This window comes from Salvelinus sp. IW2-2015, linkage group LG32 (assembly GCF_002910315.2).
Source record: "Salvelinus sp. IW2-2015 linkage group LG32, ASM291031v2, whole genome shotgun sequence".
Classification (NCBI taxonomy): domain Eukaryota; kingdom Metazoa; phylum Chordata; class Actinopteri; order Salmoniformes; family Salmonidae; genus Salvelinus; species Salvelinus sp. IW2-2015.
The window spans coordinates 34,993,699-35,016,774 of NC_036871.1; the positions used below are offsets into that span (position 1 = coordinate 34,993,699).

Here is a 23,076-nt window from a genome sequence, read left to right on the forward strand (position 1 = left end):
AGTTACACAGCTCTGTCAGGAGGAATGGCCCAAAATTCCCCCAACGTTATTCTGGAAGCTTGTGGAAGGCTATCCGAAAAGTTTGACTCAAGTTAAACAATTTAAAGGCAATGCTACCAAATACTAATTGAGTGTATGTAAACTTCTGACCCACTGGGAATGTGGTGAAAGAAATAAAAGCTGAAATAAATCATTCTCTCCACTATTATTCTGACATTCGTCATCTCAAATAAAACTGAAGGACCTTGGTGTTACTCTGGAACCTGATCTCTCTTGACGAACATATCAACACTGTTTCAAGGACGTCTTTTTTCCATCTACGTAACATTGCAAAAATCAGAAACTTTCTGTCCAAATATGATGCAGAAAAATGTGTCCATGCTTTTGTCACTTCTAGGTKAGATTACTGCAATGCTCTACTCTCCGGCTGCCCGGATAAGGCACAAAATAAACTTCAGTTTGTGCTAAACACGGCTGCCGGCTGCCAGAATCTTGACTAGAACCAAAACATTTGATCATATTACTCCAGTGCTAGCCTCTCTCTACACTGGCTTCCTGTTAAGGCAAGGGCTGATTTCAAGGTTTTACTTCTAACCTACAAAGCATTACATGGGCTTGCTCCTACCTATTTTTCTMATTTGGTCCTGCCGTACATACCTACACGTACGCTACGGTCACAAGACGCAGGCCTCCTTACTGTCCCTAGAATTTCTAAGCAAACAGCTGGAGGCAGGGCTTTCTCCTATAGAGCTCCACTTTTATGGAATGGTCTGCCTACCCATGTGAGAGATGCTGACTCGGTCTCAACCTTTAAGTCTTTATTGAATACTCATCTCTTCAGTAGGTCATATGATTGAGTGTAGTCTGGCCCAGGAGTGTGAAGGTGAACGGAAAGGCTCTGGAGCAACGAACCGCCCTTGCTGTCTCTGCCTGGCCGGTTCCCCTCTCTCCACTGGGATTCTCTGCCTCTAACCCTGTTACAGGGGCTGAGTCACTGGCTTACTGGTGCTCTTCCATGCCGTCCCTAGGAGGGGTGCGTCACTTGAGTGGGTTGAGTCACTGAGTGATCTTCCTGTCCAGGTTGGCGCCCCCCCTTTGTGGGCCGTCGGAGACTTTGGGCTACATCAGCCTGTTCAGCGAGGTAAGTTGGTGTTGAAAATCCCTCTGCGGTGTGGGCTGTCTTGGCAAAAGTGTGGTGGGGTTAGCCTGCTGTTGCCTGTCGGGTATCGTCGGACGAGGCCACATTGCTCCCGACCCCTGCCTTGTCTCAGCCTCCTTAGATTATTTATGCTCTGCAGCTCAGTTTATGTGTCGGCAGGTCAGTCTTTAATCTGGAGTATCTCTCCTGTCCTTATCTAGGTCCTTGTGAATTTAAGTATGCTCTACTCTCTTTTCTTCTTCTTTCTTTCTCTCTAGTACCTAGCCCTAGGACCATGCCTCAGCGATACCTGCCTGATGGATCCTTGTTAGTCCACGTGCCGTCTGCTCTCCAGTTTCAACTCTCTCTGCGGCTATAAACCTACCTGTTCACGATTGCTAACCTTCCAGACCTCGTTCCAACTCTCTAGAGATCAGCAGACGTAAGATACTCTCCATGATCGCTATTAAAAAGCCAACTGACATTTACTCCGACAGCTGACCTGTTCACCCTCGACAACCACTGTATTATTATTATTTACCTGCTGCATACTATGAACCATTTTAACATCTGGCATGTTCGTTATAACTCCACAATCACAGCCAGAAAGGATGGCCCACCCCTCATAGCCTGGTTACTCTCTAGAAGTTTCTTCCTAATTTCTGCTATTTCTGGGAGTTTTTCCTAGCCCACTGTTGCTTCTACGCCTGCATTGCTTGCTGTTTGGGGTTTTAGGCTGGGTTTCTGTACAGCACTTTGTGACATCAGCTGAAGTAAGAAGGGCTTTATAAATAAATTTGATTGATTGACATTTCATTTCCTTAAAATAAAGTGGTGATCCTAACTGACCTAGGACAGGGAATTTTTACTATGAAAAAATGTTAGGAATTGTGAAAAACTGAGTTTAAATGTATTTGGCTAAGGTGTATGTAAACATCTGACTTCAACTGTACCTCTCAAATACTTTCATGTTTCTGTCGGTACCGATCTTTAAAGATTGTGGAGGGTTGACCATTTTTACAATCTACAATGCAATCAATACCTTATATTGTGCTCCATTCAATAACATGAGATTCTGTGGCTTGATAAAAGATTTCTGGACTAATACTGCCTCCTTGTGGATTCGGGCTTGCATTACATGTCATAGCCATGTCATAGCACGTTGCACGGCGTTTATCAACGACAACCTGGTCTCATACACTAGACGTAATATAGTAAACATAACCAATTTTAGCATTAGCCACCTAGCGTTAGCGACGACAAATTAGAATTCATAACATATCAAACGTTTCGGGAAATTCCAAACATATTGTACAAATCTCAATTCGTAACATATCATGCGAAATGTAAATCGAAAAATATGATGCGAAATKGATTAATACATATCATACGAAACATAACATATCACAATAATTATAAGAATATTCAGATTTACATTTACTGTGTTACGTCTTCCCCTGAGTCCACGTTGCAGCCGAACGTGAAGTGATATAAAGCAGCGTAAGGTGTCATAAGCGTTCTCTTTCCTGCCTATCCTTGGTCGAGGAAGGCGGTGTATTCGCAGTGTTAATTTTACCAAAAGTTTATCTACAAACATCAGGCAAAATGGTAAGTTGATTTTGAATTGTTTTGCTATGATTCGGTGGACCGGAGATTCAGTGTTGTCCATGGGTAAAGAGTTGTAGACCTCCTTCCACATTGCCGGTGGCCAGTTGAAAGGAACCGGGCCGGGTGAAGTAGCCTCCTGTGCACCCAAGATGGATGCTCCCTGTTTGAACTGCATGACGATGTTTAGAGAACCGCGGCGGACATAGCTAAATTAACCCCTATATGAGATTTTACAGTTACCAATTTTCTCCATATAATTTCGTTTAAGGAATATAGTGACTGTTTGAATCTACGCAGATGTCAAATATTGGTTTTTACTATCAAACTAACCGTCTTTAGGGGTTTTATAACTGGGCCCGCCCAGTTAACTCTAGGCCAGGGTTTCCCAAACTCAGTTATCGGGACCCTAAGGGGTGCTCGTTTTGGATTTTGCGAGATGGCACTACAACAGCTGACCCAACTAATCATCAAGCGTTTTAAAATTTTAATCAGCTGTGTAGTGTTAGGGCATAAACCAAAACGTGCACCCCTTCGGGTCCCGATGTCGACGACCGAGTTTGGGAAACGCTGCTCTARGTGTCACCCGCTATAATTTTTTTGTGGGTAATACTTTGTTTTTGACCACAAACGTTATAGCTAGTGACTGTTTGACAAGGGTCAATGGCAACCTCGATATTCAAAACCGTTGGTAATGGTAGCAAACTGGCCCATATGTCAATTCTAGTGTGACGCTAGATAGCTAACGCGCAATTTTGTTGTATACGTTGGCAGTTAAACGTCAGTTATTGGGTCCAGGGTGGCATGACTTCTAGTCAGGTCGTTATGTGGTGGATTGCTCAAATTTAGGCCAAGTACAGCGTGATGCAGTTGTGCAAAATGGGCAGTTCCCAAGTAGCGTGCGTCACTGCTTATATCAAAAAGGCCTCTACTCAAGTCTAGGGCGGCGTATGCGCCAACGCTGGCTGGTTCAACTCAAAGAATCATCTCTTCGCCTTCATCAACAGAATAGGACTGCCACGACTACATGAGTCATCGCGCCACCTGCCGATATAGCTAGATTTAAAAACGGATTATTCTTTATTGGTCAAATACGCGGCATATTGGCTGCTGGTGTTCCCTCCCTTTTTAAATTGTCTGTTGAATTCGTCAGACTACTGCAGGCTACTATCATGTCACCAGCCAAGATGGATAACATATCACCTCACCCCATTTGAACAGAAGACTAGGCCTAATGCAGAAATCAGCATCCCTTTTCTGATGTGCCTTATAAAAGAGCTAGGTCATCAATGCATTGTAGCCCCTTTCTCCTCTAGCTAGATGGGGTTATCAAAGATGTTTACGTGCTTCTATAGGACAGTCAGTCCATCATAGCTCATTTCTCTTTCTGTGTTGCCTTTTATTGCTCTTAGGGTTTTGACCAGGGTTGCTGCTGTTAAGAAATGTCAAATGCATTTAATCACGTACATATAGTCGACTTGAATATTCACTTAGTCGTGCACTGATGTTAATGGGAGACTAAGTGGGAGTTGGTTTGCCCCAAATTTAATTTAGCCAGTTTAGTTATCAGGTCTAGGAACAGATTCTCTTTTACCGTATTCTGATTATGTGGATCTTTGTGTCTCAGGTGAACTTTACAGTGGACCAGATCCGTGCCATCATGGACAAGAAATCCAACATCCGTAACATGTCGGTGATCGCTCACGTGGACCACGGCAAGTCCACGCTGACCGACTCCCTGGTGTCTAAAGCCGGGATCATCGCGGGGTCTCGCGCCGGAGAGACACGCTTCACAGACACTCGCAAAGACGAGCAGGAGCGCTGTATTACCATCAAGTCCACGTAAGTAGTACATGGTCGTGTTCATTCTGTTGCAAAATGTTTTACAACAAAAAATAGGTTTCTTATTGGAGAAGTTCCGGTAGTCCCTCTGTTTCAGTCTAGTTGCCTCCCTTTCATTGTGAATGAATACAACCCAGGAGTGCCTGTTTGAATCTCATGTATGTTGCTTGGGGGGTGAAGCGCTTAAAGTTAAAATTGTTAGCCTTCACCGTAATAAATGTGAAAGAGCAAAGTAAATATATATATATATTTTACTTGAAGAGTGAGTGCTGCCCCTCCATGTGATCTGTTGACTCAGGGTGGCTTCTGAGCACCTTTTCCCATCGCTGTATGATAGGTTGTCATATGCTCTCACACTTTCATTAGTCTGCTGCCCTATGTACATAGTCATGAAACACTGATCACTTTCATAATGTTAACTACTGGTTAACCGACTTCATAGGTATATATGGTATTCCATTCCAGGCCTATCCTATTGCTGTACATGTACTATTCAGATAAACTACAGTACCAGTCAAAAGTTGGGACACCTACTTAAGGTTTATTAATTTTTTTACTACATTGTAGAATAATAGTGAAGCCATTAACTGTGAAATAACACATGACTCATGTAGTAGCCAATAAAGTGATCGTTTTCTACTATCCCTGTCTGCATCCCACAGCTGACTGGGATGCTTGGTTTCAGACAAACAACCACATTAAAGTATATAATTCACCTGTTCTCTACCCTCCCTCGCTCCTCTCAGGGCCATCTCGATGTACTACGAGCTGGGGGAAAACGACATGGCCTTCATCAAGCAGTCTAAGGATGGGCTTGGCTTCCTCATCAACCTGATTGACTCACCGGGCCACGTGGACTTCTCCTCCGAGGTTACAGCCGCCCTTAGGGTCACCGACGGCGCACTGGTGGTGGTCGACTGCGTCTCAGGTACACTCACGGTCTTGTCTCTCTACTTCGGTCTCTTGCTGTTTTGTGTTCTTTCTTTATCCCAGTCGYCTCTCCCACTCTTGATTTTCATGTTCATTGTAGTCATTTAGCGTATGCTCTTATTCAGAGGGACTTACAGGTGCAATTATGGTTGAGTACCTTGCTCAAGGATATGTCTGCAGATTTTTCACCTAGTCTGCTCAGGGATTCGAACAGCAACCTGTTACTGGCCCAATGCTCGTAACTACTAGGTTAACCTGTTCATCTAACAACTTCTCGCTCTCCCATGGTCAGGTGTGTGTGTGCAGACAGAGACTGTSTTGAGGCAGGCCATTGCTGAGCGCATCAAGCCTGTGCTGATGATGAACAAGATGGACCGGGCCCTGCTGGAGCTGCAGCTGGAGCCTGAGGACCTGTTCCAGACCTTCCAGCGCATCGTGGAGAACGTCAACGTCATCATCGCCACCTACGGAGAGGATGAAGCGGGACCAATGGGTGCCATCATGGTGAGACTGGCACGGGTTGCGTCAACAGAGTTCTGTGGTTTAAACGGACGTCTAACATGCTTGTTACACCGCAATGGAGAAACCCATGTCCAGTTGAACTGACAGATGTAAATGGGACTAGTCCCCTAAACTCATCATAGGGAAACATGTTTGACATAACGGATAATGACCTGGCCCTATTTTTCTTCCCTCAGATTGACCCTGTGATTGGTACCGTGGGGTTTGGGTCCGGCCTCCACGGCTGGGCCTTCACTCTAAAGCAGTTTGCTGAGATGTACGTGACAAAGTTTTCTGCCGGCAAAGACACCCAGCTGGGATCAGCAGAGAGGTGTAAGAAGGTGGAGGACATGATGAAGAAGCTGTGGGGAGAGAGGTACATGCACACCCACAGTACATGATGACCTACTACTGTACATAGAAATATTCTGTAAGATGATGTGAGGACATGATGAATAATCTCCGGACAGAGGGAGTATTCATCCGGACAGGACTGGAACGAGATGTCTGTTTAGATGGACAGACCAAAAGATSCGTGCACAAGTGGAAGACTCAATGTTGAAATTGCGGGTAGACTGGTACACACTTACTCTGGGTGTGTTCCAGATAGACATTCTCTGTGCAGATTGTCAGATGTGTGTAGATAGATAGATGGATGGATGGATGGATGGATAGATGGGTAGATGGGTAGATAGATAGATGGGTAGATAGATAAATATGCTGTCTGGAGAAGTGTAGCATCATGAACCACACCAATGTGAATTAGTAACTATTTCCACAGAGCTGCACTAAATGTATCTGGAATGCACTTTCTCTCTCCCTCTGGGCGCACTTGATCTAAAACGCCTGTTGTGCTGGTTAGGTGGTGCTTGTACCTTAGGACCAATGAAATGGCTCCAAGGGACAACTCCGCCTACCCCAGCACTTCGGACGAATTAAATTAAGTGTGCCTGTTCTCTCTCGCTTTCTCAATCACACGCACACAGGTGCGGGCGTGGAAATATTGAAAAGTGATTGCAGGTATGTGGCGTGACACAGGCAGCCCCATATGTACAGTGTTTGTCTCTGTATGGAGACCTGAGGAAGACCAAAGGGTTGAAGACACAGTAAACCCATTTGGGAGCCTAAATTGCAGGTGCGCACTCTTCTCCTATGCTGGCAAACAATCTGACGTGTTGCAAATAATTCCTGTTTTTGGCTGTTTACGTGTCACGGCTGATTGTAACCTACTATATGTAAATGCTTGCGAGTTCCTGGCTGTTGTAGTGATATGAAGTTAACTGTTGCACTTGTCTTTTTTCCTTGACTCTTAATAGCACTGGTTTTGCAGATGGAAGCTATTTTTGAAGACAGTTTTCCCAAAAGGTTTTGTTTGCAAACGGGGTCTAGGTCCATTCGAATTAGTCAGTCAATTCAGGAAGTAAAATGAAAGTCATAATTATTGAAGGGGGGTTATTTTCTCAAACCTGAAATTATTTGTTTCAAGTTATTCCATGTTTTAAATTTAAATCACGAAGTTGATTTCAATTGGACTGGACCACTACCCTGGTTGCAACTTGGGTTGAATGCACTTTTGAAATGTGCACCGCTCTGTATAAGAGTCTACTAAATGACTGAACTGTCAATGTGAATGTTAAATGTGTGTGATGTTCACCTGGTAGGTTTTTTGACCCAGCCACTGGRAAGTTCAGTAAGTCTAACCTTGGCCCTGACGGTAAGAAGCTGCCCCGCACCTTCTCTCAGCTGGTCCTGGACCCCATCTTCAAGGTGACCCCCCCCAACTGTTTTGATACATTATGCTTTATTTAACTAGTTACATTGCTTAACACCATTAATTGATTATATGTAATTCATTGACCAATAAAATATACATATTTTTATGGTAAGTAACTTCTCCCTTCCTCCCTCCAGGTATTTGATGCTGTCATGAATTTCAAGAAGGACGAGACAGCCAAGCTGATAGAGAAGCTGGACATCAAGCTGGACTCCGAGGACAAGGAGAAGGAGGGTAAGCCCCTGTTGAAGGCAGTGATGCGTCGCTGGCTCCCGGCCGGAGAGGCTCTGCTCCAGATGATCACCATCCACCTGCCCTCCCCCGTCACCGCCCAGAAGTACCGCTGTGAGCTGCTCTACGAGGGACCAGGAGACGACGAGGCCGCCATGGGTGAGGGCTCTTAACTTCAGCCAGCCCAGTTTACACACTTGGCGCTTTGATTTGATGTCTCACACAACATCCAAAATGAAGTAACCGTCCATGTCAACTAGCAAAGGATTAGACATCACATTTCCTAGTTGATATAAAGTCTGGTATCATAACATCACATTTCCTAGTTGATATAAAGTCTGGTATCATAATTCTGATTAACATTTTCTCAGGTATCAAGAACTGCGACCCCAAGGCTCCCCTGATGATGTACATATCTAAGATGGTGCCCACCACAGATAAGGGTCGCTTCTATGCCTTTGGCCGTGTGTTCTCTGGCTGTGTGTCCACCGGCTTGAAGGTGCGCATCATGGGACCAAACTTCACCCCTGGAAAGAAAGAAGATCTCTACATCAAGCCCATCCAGAGGTGTGTTTGGGGCGGGTACCATTTTAGCACAGCAGATGCGTGTGACCTCAAACTTAAAAAAAGGAGGATCTTGTTGTATATTCTCTTCCCCTTCATCCCTCTCCCATTTGTCTCCTCTCTCTACCATTGTAGGACCATTCTGATGATGGGGCGTTACGTGGAGCCCATTGAGGATGTACCATGTGGGAACATTGTTGGTCTGGTTGGAGTTGACCAGTATCTGATTAAGACTGGGACCATCACCACATTTGAACAGGTGGGTTGTACAGCTCATGTTTTACTATAGCAAAACTCAAGATGGCTTTGACTTTTTATGACTGGACAAAAGTAGTGACCAATCTAGGGAATGGGTTGCCATTWTGAACGGACAATGGATGAATATTTCTTACATCATATATGCTTGTCCAACAGGCCCACAACATGCGTGTGATGAAGTTCAGTGTCAGCCCTGTGGTCAGAGTGGCTGTGGAGGCCAAGAACCCTGCTGACCTGCCCAAGCTGGTGGAGGGACTGAAGCGTCTGGCCAAGTCTGACCCCATGGTGCAGTGTATCATCGAGGAGTCTGGAGAGCACATCATCGCCGGGGCCGGAGAGCTTCACCTGGAGATCTGTCTCAAGGATCTGGAGGAGGACCACGCTGGCATTCCCCTGAAGGTGAGGGCGGGGGAGGAACAGGGCATAGGGAACAAGATTGTACTCAGGAGGGAGACTGTACTGTACTTGGAGAAAGCAATGGTGCACTACAGAGGTGATTTTGTGTTCCACTGWCAATCTGCRCGTCTTTGCTCTGTTRCCATGGTAAGATGAGTCGTGGAGATATGTGGACTAACTCACTGTCCTAACCTGAGTCACAACTCTCTCCTCACCCTTACAGAAATCTGATCCAGTGGTGTCCTACAGGGAGACTGTGTCTGAGGAGTCTGAAGTGATGTGTCTGTCCAAGTCCCCAAACAAGCACAACCGTCTGTACATGCGGGCTAAACCCTTCCCTGACGGCCTGGCCGAGGACATCGAGAAGGGGGACGTCAGCCCCCGACAGGAGCTGAAAATCCGCGCCCGTTTCCTGGCTGACAAGTACGAGTGGGACGTGTCGGAGGCCCGTAAGATCTGGTGCTTCGGCCCCGACGGTACCGGACCCAACCTGCTGATGGACGTGACCAAGGGAGTCCAGTACCTGAATGAGATCAAGGACAGCGTTGTGGCTGGCTTCCAGTGGGCTGTCAAGGAGGTGGGTTTGCGTTGAGCTTGATAACCAACTGCTGCATCACAAGTCATTTTCCTTGCAACAGCTCATTGAAGCATTGTAGTTTAAATCTACATTCATGTCTTCAGTTTATGTGTAAATAGGTTAGAATCTCCAGTGTAGACCATGCTGCAGGTACCTAGTTTACTTAGTCATTTCTGTCCCGAGTTGTGACATGCAGTTCCTTCCACCCTCCTACAGGGTGTATTGTGCGAGGAAAACATGCGTGCAGTCCGCTTCGACATCCATGACGTGACCCTGCACACGGACGCAATTCACCGCGGTGGCGGACAGATCATCCCCACGGCCCGCAGAGTGCTGTATGCCTGCCAGCTCACCGCCCAGCCACGACTCATGGAGCCGGTCTACCTAGTGGAGATCCAGGTGTGTGTAACTACTTTGCCACTAACCTGACCGCTTTCTTACTTTGAATTTTATGCTAGGCTATAAGGGTCTAAATGTGATCAACTATGATGTTTCTGAATAATGCGTTTCTTGTCTCTGCAGTGCCCAGAGCAGGTAGTGGGTGGGATCTACGGTGTGCTGAACAGGAAGCGAGGCCATGTGTTCGAGGAGTCCCAGGTGATGGGCACGCCCATGTTCATCGTCAAGGCCTACCTGCCTGTCAACGAGTCATTTGGTGAGTGTTAACTCGATCTGGAGCTTACCAGGGACGAATTATGGGAATTGGAATTTCAGGGTACATAAAAAATAAAAATAATTAAATCGTGCTGACCCAGCCCTGTGAAGAACATTTATTCTTATCTGATAGGTAATGTCTAGAGGTGCCACATTGAACTCTGACCCAGAGTGTTGGACCACAACTGGCAGATAGACCTCAAACGTTAACTGTTCTTTTCCGTCCCCCGCCCCCAGGGTTCACCGCTGACCTGCGCTCCAACACGGGCGGCCAGGCCTTCCCCCAGTGTGTGTTTGACCACTGGCAGATCCTCCAGGGAGATCCCCAGGACCCCACCACCAAGACTGCCATTGTGGTGGCCGAGACCAGGAAACGCAAGGGGCTGAAAGAGGGCATCCCAGCCCTGGACAACTACCTGGACAAATTGTAAATGTTGTCCTGGTTCCCCCTAGTCACTACAACCCCCACCCCACTTGTGTAGATTGAGAATGATTGGGTAGGCATACGCAATATGTGGAAGATTTCACCTAGCCTATCGGAGGGTAACGTGACGCTATTGGCATATTGCTTATGGTATACCTATCCGACCCTTTCAGATGTACACAGTGCCCAGGGGAAGGGACTAGGAAGTTAATGGTTGTCTGACCTTTCCCCCCCCTTCTGGGACTGTACAGTGCACTGTGCGCAGTAGCGCTTGCCTAAATGGAAACCTGGTGACATCAATCCAAGGATGGAAATGTCAATCATAATAAAGATGAATAGAAATTGTACATGGAGTGGATGTCTTTATTGGCTTTTGAATGGTCTGAAATTAAGAAAATGGTAACTAGTGATTATGAGTTGATGGTGGATCGTTAGTATATAAATGGTACAACAAGGTAATTTCGTTATACAATCATTACCTTGACACATGTTCATTAATGTGCCAGTAACTATTTCTGTAATGTTCCCTGAATACTTCATTTGACCCATGCAAACATGCTAAAGATCCTTGGCCAGCAGTGTGAGACTATCAATTCAGTCTGCATCAAAGTTCAGCTTTAAAGGCAATGTTTCCTCTTAGTGGGGACTGCATTTGTATGTTCTACTCAGGCGGAAATGACCTACATTTCAATCGGAAGCTGTATATTATGATGGCTTTGGTTAATACTTATTTGCACCCTTGATCAAGATGAGCTGGTGTGTATGGCACTGCCTGGAGTCTGATTAATGGCTTTGGGAAATAAAGATGCTTTTACCTATGGTAGATCTTTGATGGGGCTGTTTTCCTTCCAAGTACCAGAACATTTAAGCCCAAATGAAATTGCCCACAATCAACATCAGCCTTAGACTGCCCTAGGGATTTTATTCTTAACAGTTTAGAAAAAGGCTGTTATCCTCAAACAATACACCTCCAATTTAGTTATTTTTTTGCTCATTGCCAAAGGCGGCTATTATGGACCCGACTATTTCGTAGTGGTAGCGAGAGCTGAACATCCTGCAGCCTTGCATTGTCCACCTGACAAGGGACAAGCCGACTCTTAATGCAACTACAAGCCATAAACTTGTGTAAATCCATGTAGAACAGGCAGAACAAAACACAAGCTATGTGCTGAATATCCTGTAAAGGCAAATGACATGAGTCCAAAGACAACATTTTAACCTGATGGTTAAAAACATTGTTTAAAGATGTTTTTGTGCATCCTAAAGGGCTAGGGACTGGAATTCAAGTCAGGGGAAGCATGGTGGGTCAATCAGATGGATCCTGATCAGTAGTGTAACAGTAAGTTCGTATATACATCGGCGTAGCTGGATGACCATACAAGGGGTGGTTCTGTAAATACATGTCAAGCTTTCCTCCTTTTCCCAAGTAAGAGTCAATAGTTCTGACCAGTTTATGACTCTTCCCAGTCTGGGTTTTAACCCCAGTAKAGAGGCCCAGTCCTCCCTCTCTCAGCAGACAAAACGTTTGTCAAAGTAACAAGCCGACATCCCTCAACATCAAACAGACCCCTCTCCATGGTCAGTGGAAGGGGGAGTTGAGCGAGGGATAAAGACCTTGATCCCTCTGTGACCTCACCACTCTGACAGAACTGGGTGCGTGGCTTCCACTACATCCCACAATCCAACCAATCACGTACAATCAGACTAAGGAAGGGCCACGGGGTAGATAGGCAATTGGGCCAGAGTCTCTCAGCAGTCCAGTGACCGTGAGGTTAGAGGGGACTAGGTGTAGAAGATGACTTCGGGGATCTGTCCGTCTTCTACCGAGGTGCCGTTGTTGTTGCCCGCGGCGTAGCAGAAGGTGAAGCAGGTCTTGGTGCCGGTGGAGGACGACTCGTGAGTCACTTTACGCATTCCCTTGGTCCCATAGTGAGAGTCAGGACCCTGAGAAAGACATGGAGGGAGGAAGAGAAGAGAGGGGGGAGGAAGAGAAGAGAGGGGAGAGATTGAAGTAGGAAAGAGGGATAAAAAGGGAATCACTGGTTACACAGCCAGAACAGGACCACACCTATCCAGGGAGGAAATAACACCAACCTAAACAAACATGTACAGTGACAGATGTACAGTAAGCCTGTACCTTGAGTGTGGCGCAGGCTGTGTAGTTGACGTTGGGTAGGATCTCCACCGGCTCCTTGAACATGACTCTGAAGGTGTTGGATGAGCCATCACAGCTGAAACCTGTGTCGTTCTGACCCAGCACTGTGTTACTATCTGTGTGAATGATCTGGGACGAGAGAGGGAAACGTTACAGAAACTATCTCCCTGGTCCCATATTCCCATTATAGTGCACTACTATGGACCAGAGCCCCATTGGCCCTGATCAAAAGTAGTGCACTATAATGGGATTAGGGTGCCACTTGGGACRCAAAGGTCACACATTCTACACAAACACACTGCTAATATATATCTATCCACAGGAACGTATATATTGTCATCAATGATTTAGGAGAGACAAATACCAGAGAGGGAAGGGAGTCTTTGTTCCAATGTATTCTGTCTATATAAATCAAATATGATTGATTGCCTGGATGTTGACTTGGTAGTCTGTGGGGCCGTGTATGGAGCCGTAGAGGCCAAAGCCAACCACGAAGATCCTCCTGTTCACTGAAAACCTGAGAGAAGAGGCAAAATATTAAAACAGGAGAGAAGAGGAATATTAAAACAGGAGAGGAGAAGAAGAATATTAAAACAGGAGAGGAGAAGAGGAATATTAAAACAGGAGAGGAGAAGAGGAGGAATATTAAAACAGCAGAGGGGATAAGAGGGATAGATTATGTCCTCAGGAAATATTTCTGAGATTAACTATCACACACACACAAAGTTAATTTGATCTGTGTGTGTTCTCACCGTATACGGTCACTGGTCCCACTGTAGCCCCAGCGGCTCTCCACCTGTCCGAAGCGTGTGATGCTGCACTCCTTCCCCCGTAAGCAGCAGCGAGGCCGGTCGATGAACTCTACGCGGGGCTTTGGGTTCACCGTGAAGTGAAGGAACAGACTCACCACCTCCCTGTCTGTCAGGATACTGGACTGGGCCGGTCCTGGGTGGAGACACAGCAGGGATAGGAGGACATGTCAGAGTGAGGGAGACTGAGATCGTGAGAGAGACATACAGTGTGCAAAAATGACTGACTGTCTCTCTGTGTGTGTGTGCTACCTGCGGCAAACTCCTCGATAGTCATGAGTGGGAAGCGGATGAGGGCGAGGGCCTTGCCCAGGACCCTGCGTTTGTTCTCTGGGGTGGGCTGTAGCTGCTGCCGGTGGGCCTCTGCCTCTGCCCAGCGTACCGCCGCAACAAATAAACGCACCTCCCTCACCCCCAGAGTGTCCCGCTCCAGCACAGCCACTAAAGTATCTGAGAGAGGAGGGAGAGAGGGTAGAAAGATGGAGGGAGTGGACAAGAGAGGGAAAGAGAGAAGACAGAGAGGAAGAAGAGAGGGAAGGAAGGAAGGGAAGACATAGGAGAAGGGGAAAGAGTGAAAAGGAGAGGAGGGAGGGAGCAATCGTCATGAGACACAAACATTGCCATGCGCATTTCAAGAATGCATTACCATATGTAGAGTGAACTACAATACCCAGATCTATGTCAGTGAAACCCTCAGCTGCGAGCGCATCTCCGGTATTCTTATCGATGTTCTCTAGACACAAGCTGGCAAGCTGGGGCTCATCGAAAAGTCGAGCCTGAAACACACACATCGATCAGAGACTCAMAGTAAACAGCAGTTTACTTAACATGAACTGACCAAGAACCTACGCAACTCCTGTTTTGGGACTGACCTATTGATTTGAGCTGTTCAGACAAACTGTAGCAGAGTTATTTTGATACTGGGTCAGGCCACACAATCAGGCACTGGTTGACTTGTTTAGAGAATGCATCCCAGTCAGACAGTACAGTAGTAGCTGACCTGAGTGAGCAGCATGAAGGCATTGTCAGCCCGCAGGTTCTTCTTGAGGAACTCCACACAGTGGGCCTCCAAGGCTGGCACTGCATACTTCTTAGCCGTGTACAGAGTGGTCATCACCGTCTCAGGCCCTATCTGGACCTCATCAGAGTACAGGAACCTGGAGGGGACAAGATTAGATTACTGATAGCAGGGGACCTTTAATCGTAAGGCGTCAGTATGTTGTATTTACTAGGGATCCTGGGGTACATACACATTACAACACATCACACATAAAACAAAAGACATTACATCATATAACACCACTACAGATCTACAATACAGAATGTATAATACCACCATACAACAATATTACAATGTACGTGTGTGTAGAGTGCGTGTGCTAGCCTGTGTGTGCGTATGCGTGTCTTGCTTCAGTTCGGCTGGCGGAAGTCGCATAGGCGAACGAGTGTGCTTGCATACTCCCTTAAAAAGACCTTYGTTTAAGAAACGAGAGAAAGGCAGCAATAGTACCGTTTGTCCATTTTGAGACGCCGTAGCCAGTATACACTTCCTCAAAACAGTCTGAATTAATCTAACGCAATAAATCTGTAATTAATTAGACGTTTTTGCCAAGGAGATCTTAGACGCACAATTTTACATCTAGTTAGAATGTTTGGTGCAGTATTTCTCAATGGGGGGAAAAAGTGCATTATTATCTCTTGTTGAACAACAACAAAAACWTTATTAAAGAATTCCGACAGTTGACCAATCACAGACAAAGGGGCGTATACTTCGGCTCCCGAACTTCAGCTGGCCTTGAGAAAAAAATGTTGTGTGCCCGAACAAAAATGTCATCATAATAAATGCAAACTCTTCCAAACTGTTTCGGCTGGGAAGCATGCGGACATGTGGCCTTTAGAGGACATACGCTTCGAACACACCAACAGCATCATTGCATTTTGGTACACCACAATTACATTCATTTCCAATGAAAACGCTGCGTTTGCGTTGCGTAGCAGAGGCAGTTGCAGTGCGTTTGGTGTAGATTCATCGAACACATGTGTCAAACTGTATGCGTAGACGATTTGACAGAAATGTAGCAGAAGGTGAATGTTGAACTTTTGTTGCATACATATCCAGATGATGCTGCGACTATTTTGCGCAGCGACGCTGTCGGTGTGTTGGAAGCATTAAAGGCCCTGCATGGTCAATCCACCATCTGAAGTGGCCATGCAACATTTACTGTGATTCAGCCTCCACAGACCTCAGGGCTTTCATACTTCTTGCGCTTAGCAGAGCACAGCTATTGTTAAGGAAGTTGTCAAGGAAGCGAGTGTGTAAATACAGGATGTACTGCCCCTACCTACCGTCAACCAATCATGTCAATATGGGGCTATACAACTTTGAGGCGCACTGCAATTTGGTACAGAGTTTGATTTGGCGTCTGCATGCCTCCAGAGTAGAGGTCGACCGATTAATCGGAATGGCCGATTTCAAGTTTTCATAACAATCGGAAATCGGTATTTTTGGGCGCCGATTTGCCGATTTTTTATTATTATTATTAGTTTTTTGACACCTTTATTTAATCTTTATTTAACTAGGCAAGTCAGTTAAAAACACATTCTTATTTTCAATGACGGCCTAGGAGGCAGAACGACAGATTTTTAACCTTGTCAGCTCGGGGGATCCAATCTTGCATTGATTACAATGCACTCCACGAGGAGCCTGCCTGTTAGCGAATGCAGTAAGCTAAGGTAAGTTGCTAGCTAGCATTAAACTTATCTTATAAAAAACAATCAATCAATGACTGTCATTGCTCCAATGTGTACTTAACCACAAACATCAATGCCTTTCTTAAAATCAATACACAAGTATACATTTTTAAACCTGCATATTTAGCTAAAAGAAATCCAGATTAGCAGGCAATATTAACCAGGTGAAATTGTGTMATTTCTCTTGCGTTCATTGCACGCAGAGTCGGGGTATATGCAACAGTCTGGCTCTTTGCGAACTCATTATGACATAACATTGAAGGTTGTGCAATGTAACAGGAATATTTAGACTCATGGATGCCACCCGTTAGATAAAATACGGAACGGAATAAACGTTCTGTTTTCGAGGTGATAGTTTCCAGATTAGTCAAAGGTATATGGTTTAGAGAGAAATAGTCGACGCGTTATAATTCCTGTAATAACTTGCGGCTGAATTTGAAAGGGGTTCCTTCGTTATTTTACCGTTCATGTCTTCCATAGAGAATGTCTTGATCTACTTCAAATAAGGTCTGTGTTTCGTGCAGGCTTAAACCGCCTCGACGTTTTGACACCCGTGTAAATCTCACTAGGATAAGGTAACGTTTGTCAACATATTTTCATAAATCCACTCTACAWTTTTTTTTWWATCTTCGCTTATATTTAGCCAATATTGATCAGAGTTACCTTGTCCTATGGATATCTACACAGTTATAAAATTGGCACGGTGATGTAAGCCTACACGAAACAGACCTTATTTTAAGTGAATCTAAAACATATCCTATGAAATAAATGAAGGAACCGCTTTTCAGATTTTGCTAGGTGTCATGGGAATTATGACTCGCACTTTGGTTGTCAATTCTTACCATGCCCATTATTAAAATAGGATTTCCTGCATATAGAAATTAAAGTTTGTTTTCAACATTCAACACAGGTAACTTAAACTCTATTTTTATTCAAACAGTTGAGAGTATTTGTCTCCTAAGCAGACTCGTCAGTATCATTGTCACTTCAGAGCTGTGTGCGTGTGTATTTATGTATTATATTAAGTTAAAATAAGTGTTCATTGTTCATTCAGTATTGTTGCAATTGTCATTATTACAAAAATGTGTGTGTGTGTATGATATATATATATATTTTTTTTTTTTAATAAATCGGCCGATTAATCGGCATCAGCTTTTTTGTCCTCCAATAATCAGTATCGCATTGAAAAATCATAATCGGTCGACCTCTACTCCAGAGGCTTAACAATTGCATCACACCCTAAAACCATATTCTCAGATTAAGAATAAATTGGCTTTAACAGCCTTTGGTGGAACCAATAACCTGGGTTCTGCATACTATATGGCCATAAACTGTCAAATACCTTGGATGGGACCATTTGCGGTATTATGATTGTAACGTCTCTAAACCAGGAAGTACATCTTACTTCAGTAATGCCAGAAAGGCTGCAGGTTCGACATCTGGCAACTCGATTTCCGTTGAGGTGGTCGCCATACCCCCGTTGAACATGGCATCGAAGACTGCGCTGCCCACAGCGAGAACGAATCTAACCAAAACCAAAGCCATCGTCAAATCAAAACAATGCCTTTCACCACTAACATGATGCATTAAACTCGCTTGGATTAATAAACATGTAAATTAGACGCATTTCTGTACTTTCTTCTACTAACCATCATTTGTAGACAAACTATAGTAATAAGGAAATGTACGTTCGCGCTTACCTGTGTGCTGGTATTCGTTGCACTCCCATACCTTTCCCCACCAGAAAATGAACGTCACTCAGAACCTCGTTATTGAACAGGAAAGCAAACCGTTCCTTTACGGTGCTTTTCGTCGCCTGCCAGTTGTACACGGGCTCCCGGTAAACCAAAACAGCAGCGGCCGGTGGTGCTGACGCCAGTGAGGAATGGGTTCCTGGTACACTCGCAGCGGAAACATTCGATGCCGTTGCTCCGGAGGCCCCCCTTGCCGCAGCGCTTTGAGCTGACGCTCGCTGAATCGAGTTCTGCACATTCGGTGGAGTTCCAGCTGCAACACCGGCGCTTTCTTCTCCGCCAGGCCCCGACTGCGGGTTGGGGCGCCTTGCAGGCGTAGGCATTGAATAACCACTGTTGCTGGGCTGGCCATTTCCCAAAGGCCCTGGGCCGGGGAAATTTAGGGAGGGAGGCCTGCCGCTGTAGTCCCCAGCAGCCATCTTGAATCTGAAGATCGTGGGAGGGGCGTGACGTATACATAAACGGAACACGGTCGGGTACTTGAACCAGAGGTTGTTTTGTAAAAGATGTTTGCATATTTGTTATTATATTTGTTTATTAAAAATAAAATATATATAGAACAAAAAAAAGAACCATAGGCTCCAGACAGGATGCCTCTAGACCCAGATCCAGGATCAGATGATCATCTCCCCTCCTGACCACAACCAAGGTGGAGGGAAATGTAAAACGGACCCTAGATTATCCAGTAATAAAAACTGAGTGGTTTGAGCCCAAATGCTGAAAGCCGTGGTATATCAGACCGTATACCATAGGTATGACAAAAACAATATTGTACTGTTTTAATTACGTTTGTAACCAGTTTATAATAGCAATAAGGCACCTCTGGGGGTYGTAGTATATAACCCATATACCAAGGCTAATGGCTGTATCCAGGCACTCCGCATTGCATCGTTGATAAGAACAGCCCTTAGCCGTGGTATATTGGCAATATACCACCAATATATTGGCAATATACCACTGCCCCTCGGGCCTTATAAATATCCGGTATTATGCACTCTACCTTGAACTAGAGAGGGCAATCTGAGTGAGCTGTACAGTGCAAAACGTGAGAAAAAAATCCCGTGCCGCCGGATGGCGCTATTATTTCTTACTTCATTTGACAAACGACGTAATAGCGTCATCTGGCGGAAGTAGGGTTACATGAGAAAGTGAGAGATAATCCTCAACTGGTTTAATGATTTGATGTCAGTTGTGCCAAAACAACACATCAGGTAATAAGCCTCGCACTATAGTATGATATGATAACCTACACAAAGTACATTTAAATTGATTGAAAATTATACGTTTTCAATTAAATTGATTGAATTAAATAAAGCAGTTGTTTCCATGTCTCTGAAGTACTTGATGCATAGATTCAGTTGAGACAGGGGCAGAAACAAACATTATTCTTCCTTTTTTACAAGGATTTACATTTTCTTGCTTTTTCTCTTCAACAACAAATGACTGAATGTTCAAAAGCATTATACAAATTACATAATTAATTGGCTGATTGGTTGTTTGTCTGAAATTTACAAATTGTCCTGATCCATTGTTTTATTAAGGAAGCAGAGAGAAAAAGGAAATAGTGGCATATCATTTGACTCTTGGAACGCAAGGTGTATTAATACTTAGCTATGAAGATTAGGACTCAGAATCAAATGAAGAGTTCAGTCAGTGATACATGAGAAACAAAGAGACATTATAATATGTTTATCAATGTTGAGGTAATAAAGACATTGTTAGAATAAGTGATTAATCTGCTGTGCCAACACATCTCTGGGCCCAGTTTTTCAAAATATATMTTTCTGGATTTCGCCTGATTGTATTAATTTCATAGAAATAGAATAGSAGTCCCCATTCTACTAATTCTATTTATATGCATTTAATCCTAACTGATAGGCAAAATTCAGATAACTTTTGAAAAACAGACTGTACCACCTTATCCTGAATGACTTCCTAATGACTGACCATACAGAGCAGAGCTGTTGGCCCAGACTGCCTCTGACACACATGACCAGAGATACCGTAGAGCTATATGCAGACATGGCTTCATCAATGCAGATTTAGCCGGGGATATATACCTAAACCCCTCTGCCATCTTGTCTTTACAATGTGCTCCTTTATCATCTCTTTATCATATGCACAGTTCAAAATGAAGTGGAATCTTTAAACAATCTTTTCATTTTCACCTGGTGAACAGCAGGTGGCCAGTGATGGTGCTGTGGTGGTTTACATTGTCAAATACCCATGATTTCACACACAGTTGCATGAAGATCACATCTCCCACCTCCAGCAACAGAGATATGAGGGGAACATTTATGAATAGTTTTATAACATGTTTAAAGTTGGGTAACACTTTGCATTACGATTTGATATACCTGTGTAAGAAACTGAGTTTCTCATCTGCAGATCAAAAACAGATTGTTTGCATAAAGTGATCAATGGCTTGAAGATCTAATAGTTTGCATTTACTTGTCTTTTGACACGTTTTCTTTACCTATGTTTGAATTATAGGCATTGCTGATGTTTGTGAAGTTTCAGCATTGTAGGGTCATGTGTTTCCTTCTCCTGATGCAAGCAGCGGAGCTGAGAAATCCACCTTCCTGACTGAGACACAAATTAAACATTGATGTTAGCTCTCTTCTTTCGTTTTATAAATGCTGAAAGCCTGGGCAGTACATACAGTATAGGGGATATTCCATTGGGCCTATGTAGTCACTCATAAAACACTCGTAATTATCAGCATATCATTACCATGCTGTAACGCTCGTCGTCAGAAGGAATAGTGGACCAAAGCGCAGAGTGGTAAGTGTTCATGATTTTTATTTAATATCAAAAACAATCGACCAAAGTAACAAAAACTAACGCGAACAGTTATGTCATGTGCAGACACTAAACAGAAAATAATTACCCACAAATGAAAGAGGGAAAAGGACTGCCTAAGTATGACTCCCAATCAGAGACAACGATAGACAGCTGCCTCTGATTGGGAACCACACTCGGCCAAAAACAAAGAAATAGAAAACATAGAAATAAAGAAACTAGAATGCCCACCCTAGTCACACCCTGGCCTAACCAAAATAGAGAATAAAAACCTCTCTATTTCCAGGGCGTGACACATGCAGAAAAAAATAAAAACATAATCACCATGATCAACACAAGCTAGCCATTCTAATTAGCAACATTTTAACATCTGCATCTGGTTAAATTATTCATTATGAATAATTCATTACCTCATAAAGAGAAAGAATGACTTTATTTAGAAAATTGCTCCTTCATTCTCTCTCTTCAGCATGTCCACCTGGGTCTTTAGGTTTTTCTTTAGTGATGACATAATTGATTTTGAGATATAAATGTCAGTGCTTGACTTGGGCAAGAGCTCACCGGAGGTGAGAACCGGCACCTAAAATGTTCTACTGCTTCATTTCCTGCACTTGTTATAGAATAACTCGGATCTGCAGCCATTTTAATATGTAAAAACATTATTGGGGTTATTCATAACACCTTATTCTTCAGTGTCAAGCAAGAATACCCAGTACAACAACGGGAAACTATTACTGTTTTTATACTTCATTCTCTCTTCAACATGTTCACCTGGGTCTCCGACACTCTCATTTTAACTGCCTGGGCTACAATGACATAAATACAACATTGTTATATCAGTGGGAAATCGAGATATAACCAGTAGTCAAACATAAAGTACACTGTAAAAAATGTTTGGTTGTTGTTTCAACTCATTATTATTAAGTAACTTCTTCCACAGGCTTTTTTGGTTTACTCAACYTTTCTGTCCAAGTGTTAGTTGAACAAAAAMAWWWTTTATGTCACGACTTCCGCCGAAGTTGGTACCTCTCCTTGTTCGGGCGGCGTTCGGTGGTCGACGTCACCGGCTTTCTAGCCGCCACCGATCTACGTTTCTTTTTCCATTTGTTTTGTCTTGATTGTACACACCTGGTTTCCATTACGTTATAATTTATTCCCTATTTAACCCTCTGGTTCCCACATGGTTTTGTGCGTGTTTGTTCTTTGTTAAGTGATCGCTCTTTTGTGTCGAGCTGGAATAATAGTACCTGTATGGAATTAGTTTGTGATTTATTTGAGTAAAGTACGYTTTTACTCAGTTCTGTGTGCTGCGCCTGACTGTCCTACCCGCTGCACACTGACACTTGACATTTTAGGCCCAAACGTGAGATAATGTAGGCAAAAATTGTMAACTTAAAATTGTTTGTATAAATTGTCTCATATGTTCATGATTATATTGTGCTTGTTAATTTATGCAGTAATTCATATTCAATTCATTGAATGTCCGCACCTAGGATTCAAACTCACAACCTCTTGTTTCATGACATTCCAGTCTTCCTGCCACATTCACCATATCTGTGTCAATGACTGATTTCACCTGTATTGCTACACTTTGCACATCAAAGTAACTCTCAGCTCTGTTAAAAGAATACTCAAGACAAACAATTTCATTTATCATAGTGATTAAGGAGGTACATTAAAACAGAGTAATATGCTCCACCCACCAACATTAAACAACTATACAGAAAAACCTCAAATTGCTGAAATAAGTTAATCTAATCAATGAGGAGAGAATAGATTAACTGACAAATGACAGACATGATGGAGTAGCAGGAAGATCAGAATGTCATGAACCAAGAGGTTGTATGTTCAAATCCCTGGTGAGGACATGTTGAATAATAATTACTGTATAAATGAACTTACACAATGTGT

General features: G+C 43.9%; 2 protein-coding genes across 3 annotated transcripts; one reads left to right on the forward strand and one right to left on the reverse strand.

Annotated features, from left to right (window-relative positions):
• Positions 1–2,660: 2,660 nt before the first annotated feature.
• On the forward strand, positions 2,661–11,241 carry LOC111956588 (elongation factor 2b). Its single transcript, XM_023977080.2, has 14 exons — positions 2,661–2,746; positions 4,371–4,585; positions 5,332–5,513; positions 5,808–6,019; positions 6,214–6,392; positions 7,678–7,783; positions 7,928–8,180; positions 8,393–8,588; positions 8,721–8,844; positions 9,000–9,242; positions 9,463–9,816; positions 10,033–10,215; positions 10,339–10,471; positions 10,708–11,241. The coding sequence occupies exons 1-14, from the start codon at positions 2,744–2,746 to the stop codon at positions 10,899–10,901; spliced, it is 2,577 nt and encodes an 858-aa protein (XP_023832848.1). The 5' UTR covers positions 2,661–2,743; the 3' UTR covers positions 10,902–11,241.
• A 796-nt stretch (positions 11,242–12,037) lies between these two features.
• On the reverse strand, positions 12,038–18,804 carry LOC111956589 (BTB/POZ domain-containing protein 2). 2 transcript variants are annotated; one of them, XM_023977081.2, is made up of 9 exons: positions 18,310–18,801; positions 18,015–18,134; positions 14,859–15,015; positions 14,529–14,634; positions 14,111–14,308; positions 13,802–13,994; positions 13,479–13,566; positions 13,032–13,178; positions 12,038–12,838 (listed from the first exon to the last, which is right to left on the reverse strand). In XM_023977081.2, exons 1-9 carry the CDS (start codon positions 18,780–18,782, stop codon positions 12,677–12,679), a joined length of 1,644 nt encoding a protein of 547 aa, XP_023832849.1. In that variant the 5' UTR covers positions 18,783–18,801; the 3' UTR covers positions 12,038–12,676. The 2 variants fall into 2 exon arrangements, with proteins under 2 accessions (XP_023832849.1, XP_023832850.1); XM_023977082.2 differs by lacking the exon at positions 12,038–12,838 and having other exon boundaries at positions 13,091–13,178; positions 13,414–13,566; positions 18,310–18,804.
• Between the last annotated feature and the right edge of the window lie 4,272 nt (positions 18,805–23,076).

Excerpts from the sequence above, each read along its gene's own strand:
- LOC111956589 (XM_023977081.2), bottom strand. The coding sequence starts at position 18,782 with ATGGCTGCTGGGGACTACAGCGGCAGGCCTCCCTCCCTAAATTTCCCC. Across the intron at positions 14,635-14,858 it reads CCTTCATGCTGCTCACTCAG|GCTCGACTTTTCGATGAGCC; the intron begins GTCAGCTACTAC and ends TGTGTGTTTCAG. Across the intron at positions 13,995-14,110 it reads TATCGAGGAGTTTGCCGCAG|GACCGGCCCAGTCCAGTATC; the intron begins GTAGCACACACA and ends GTCTCCACCCAG.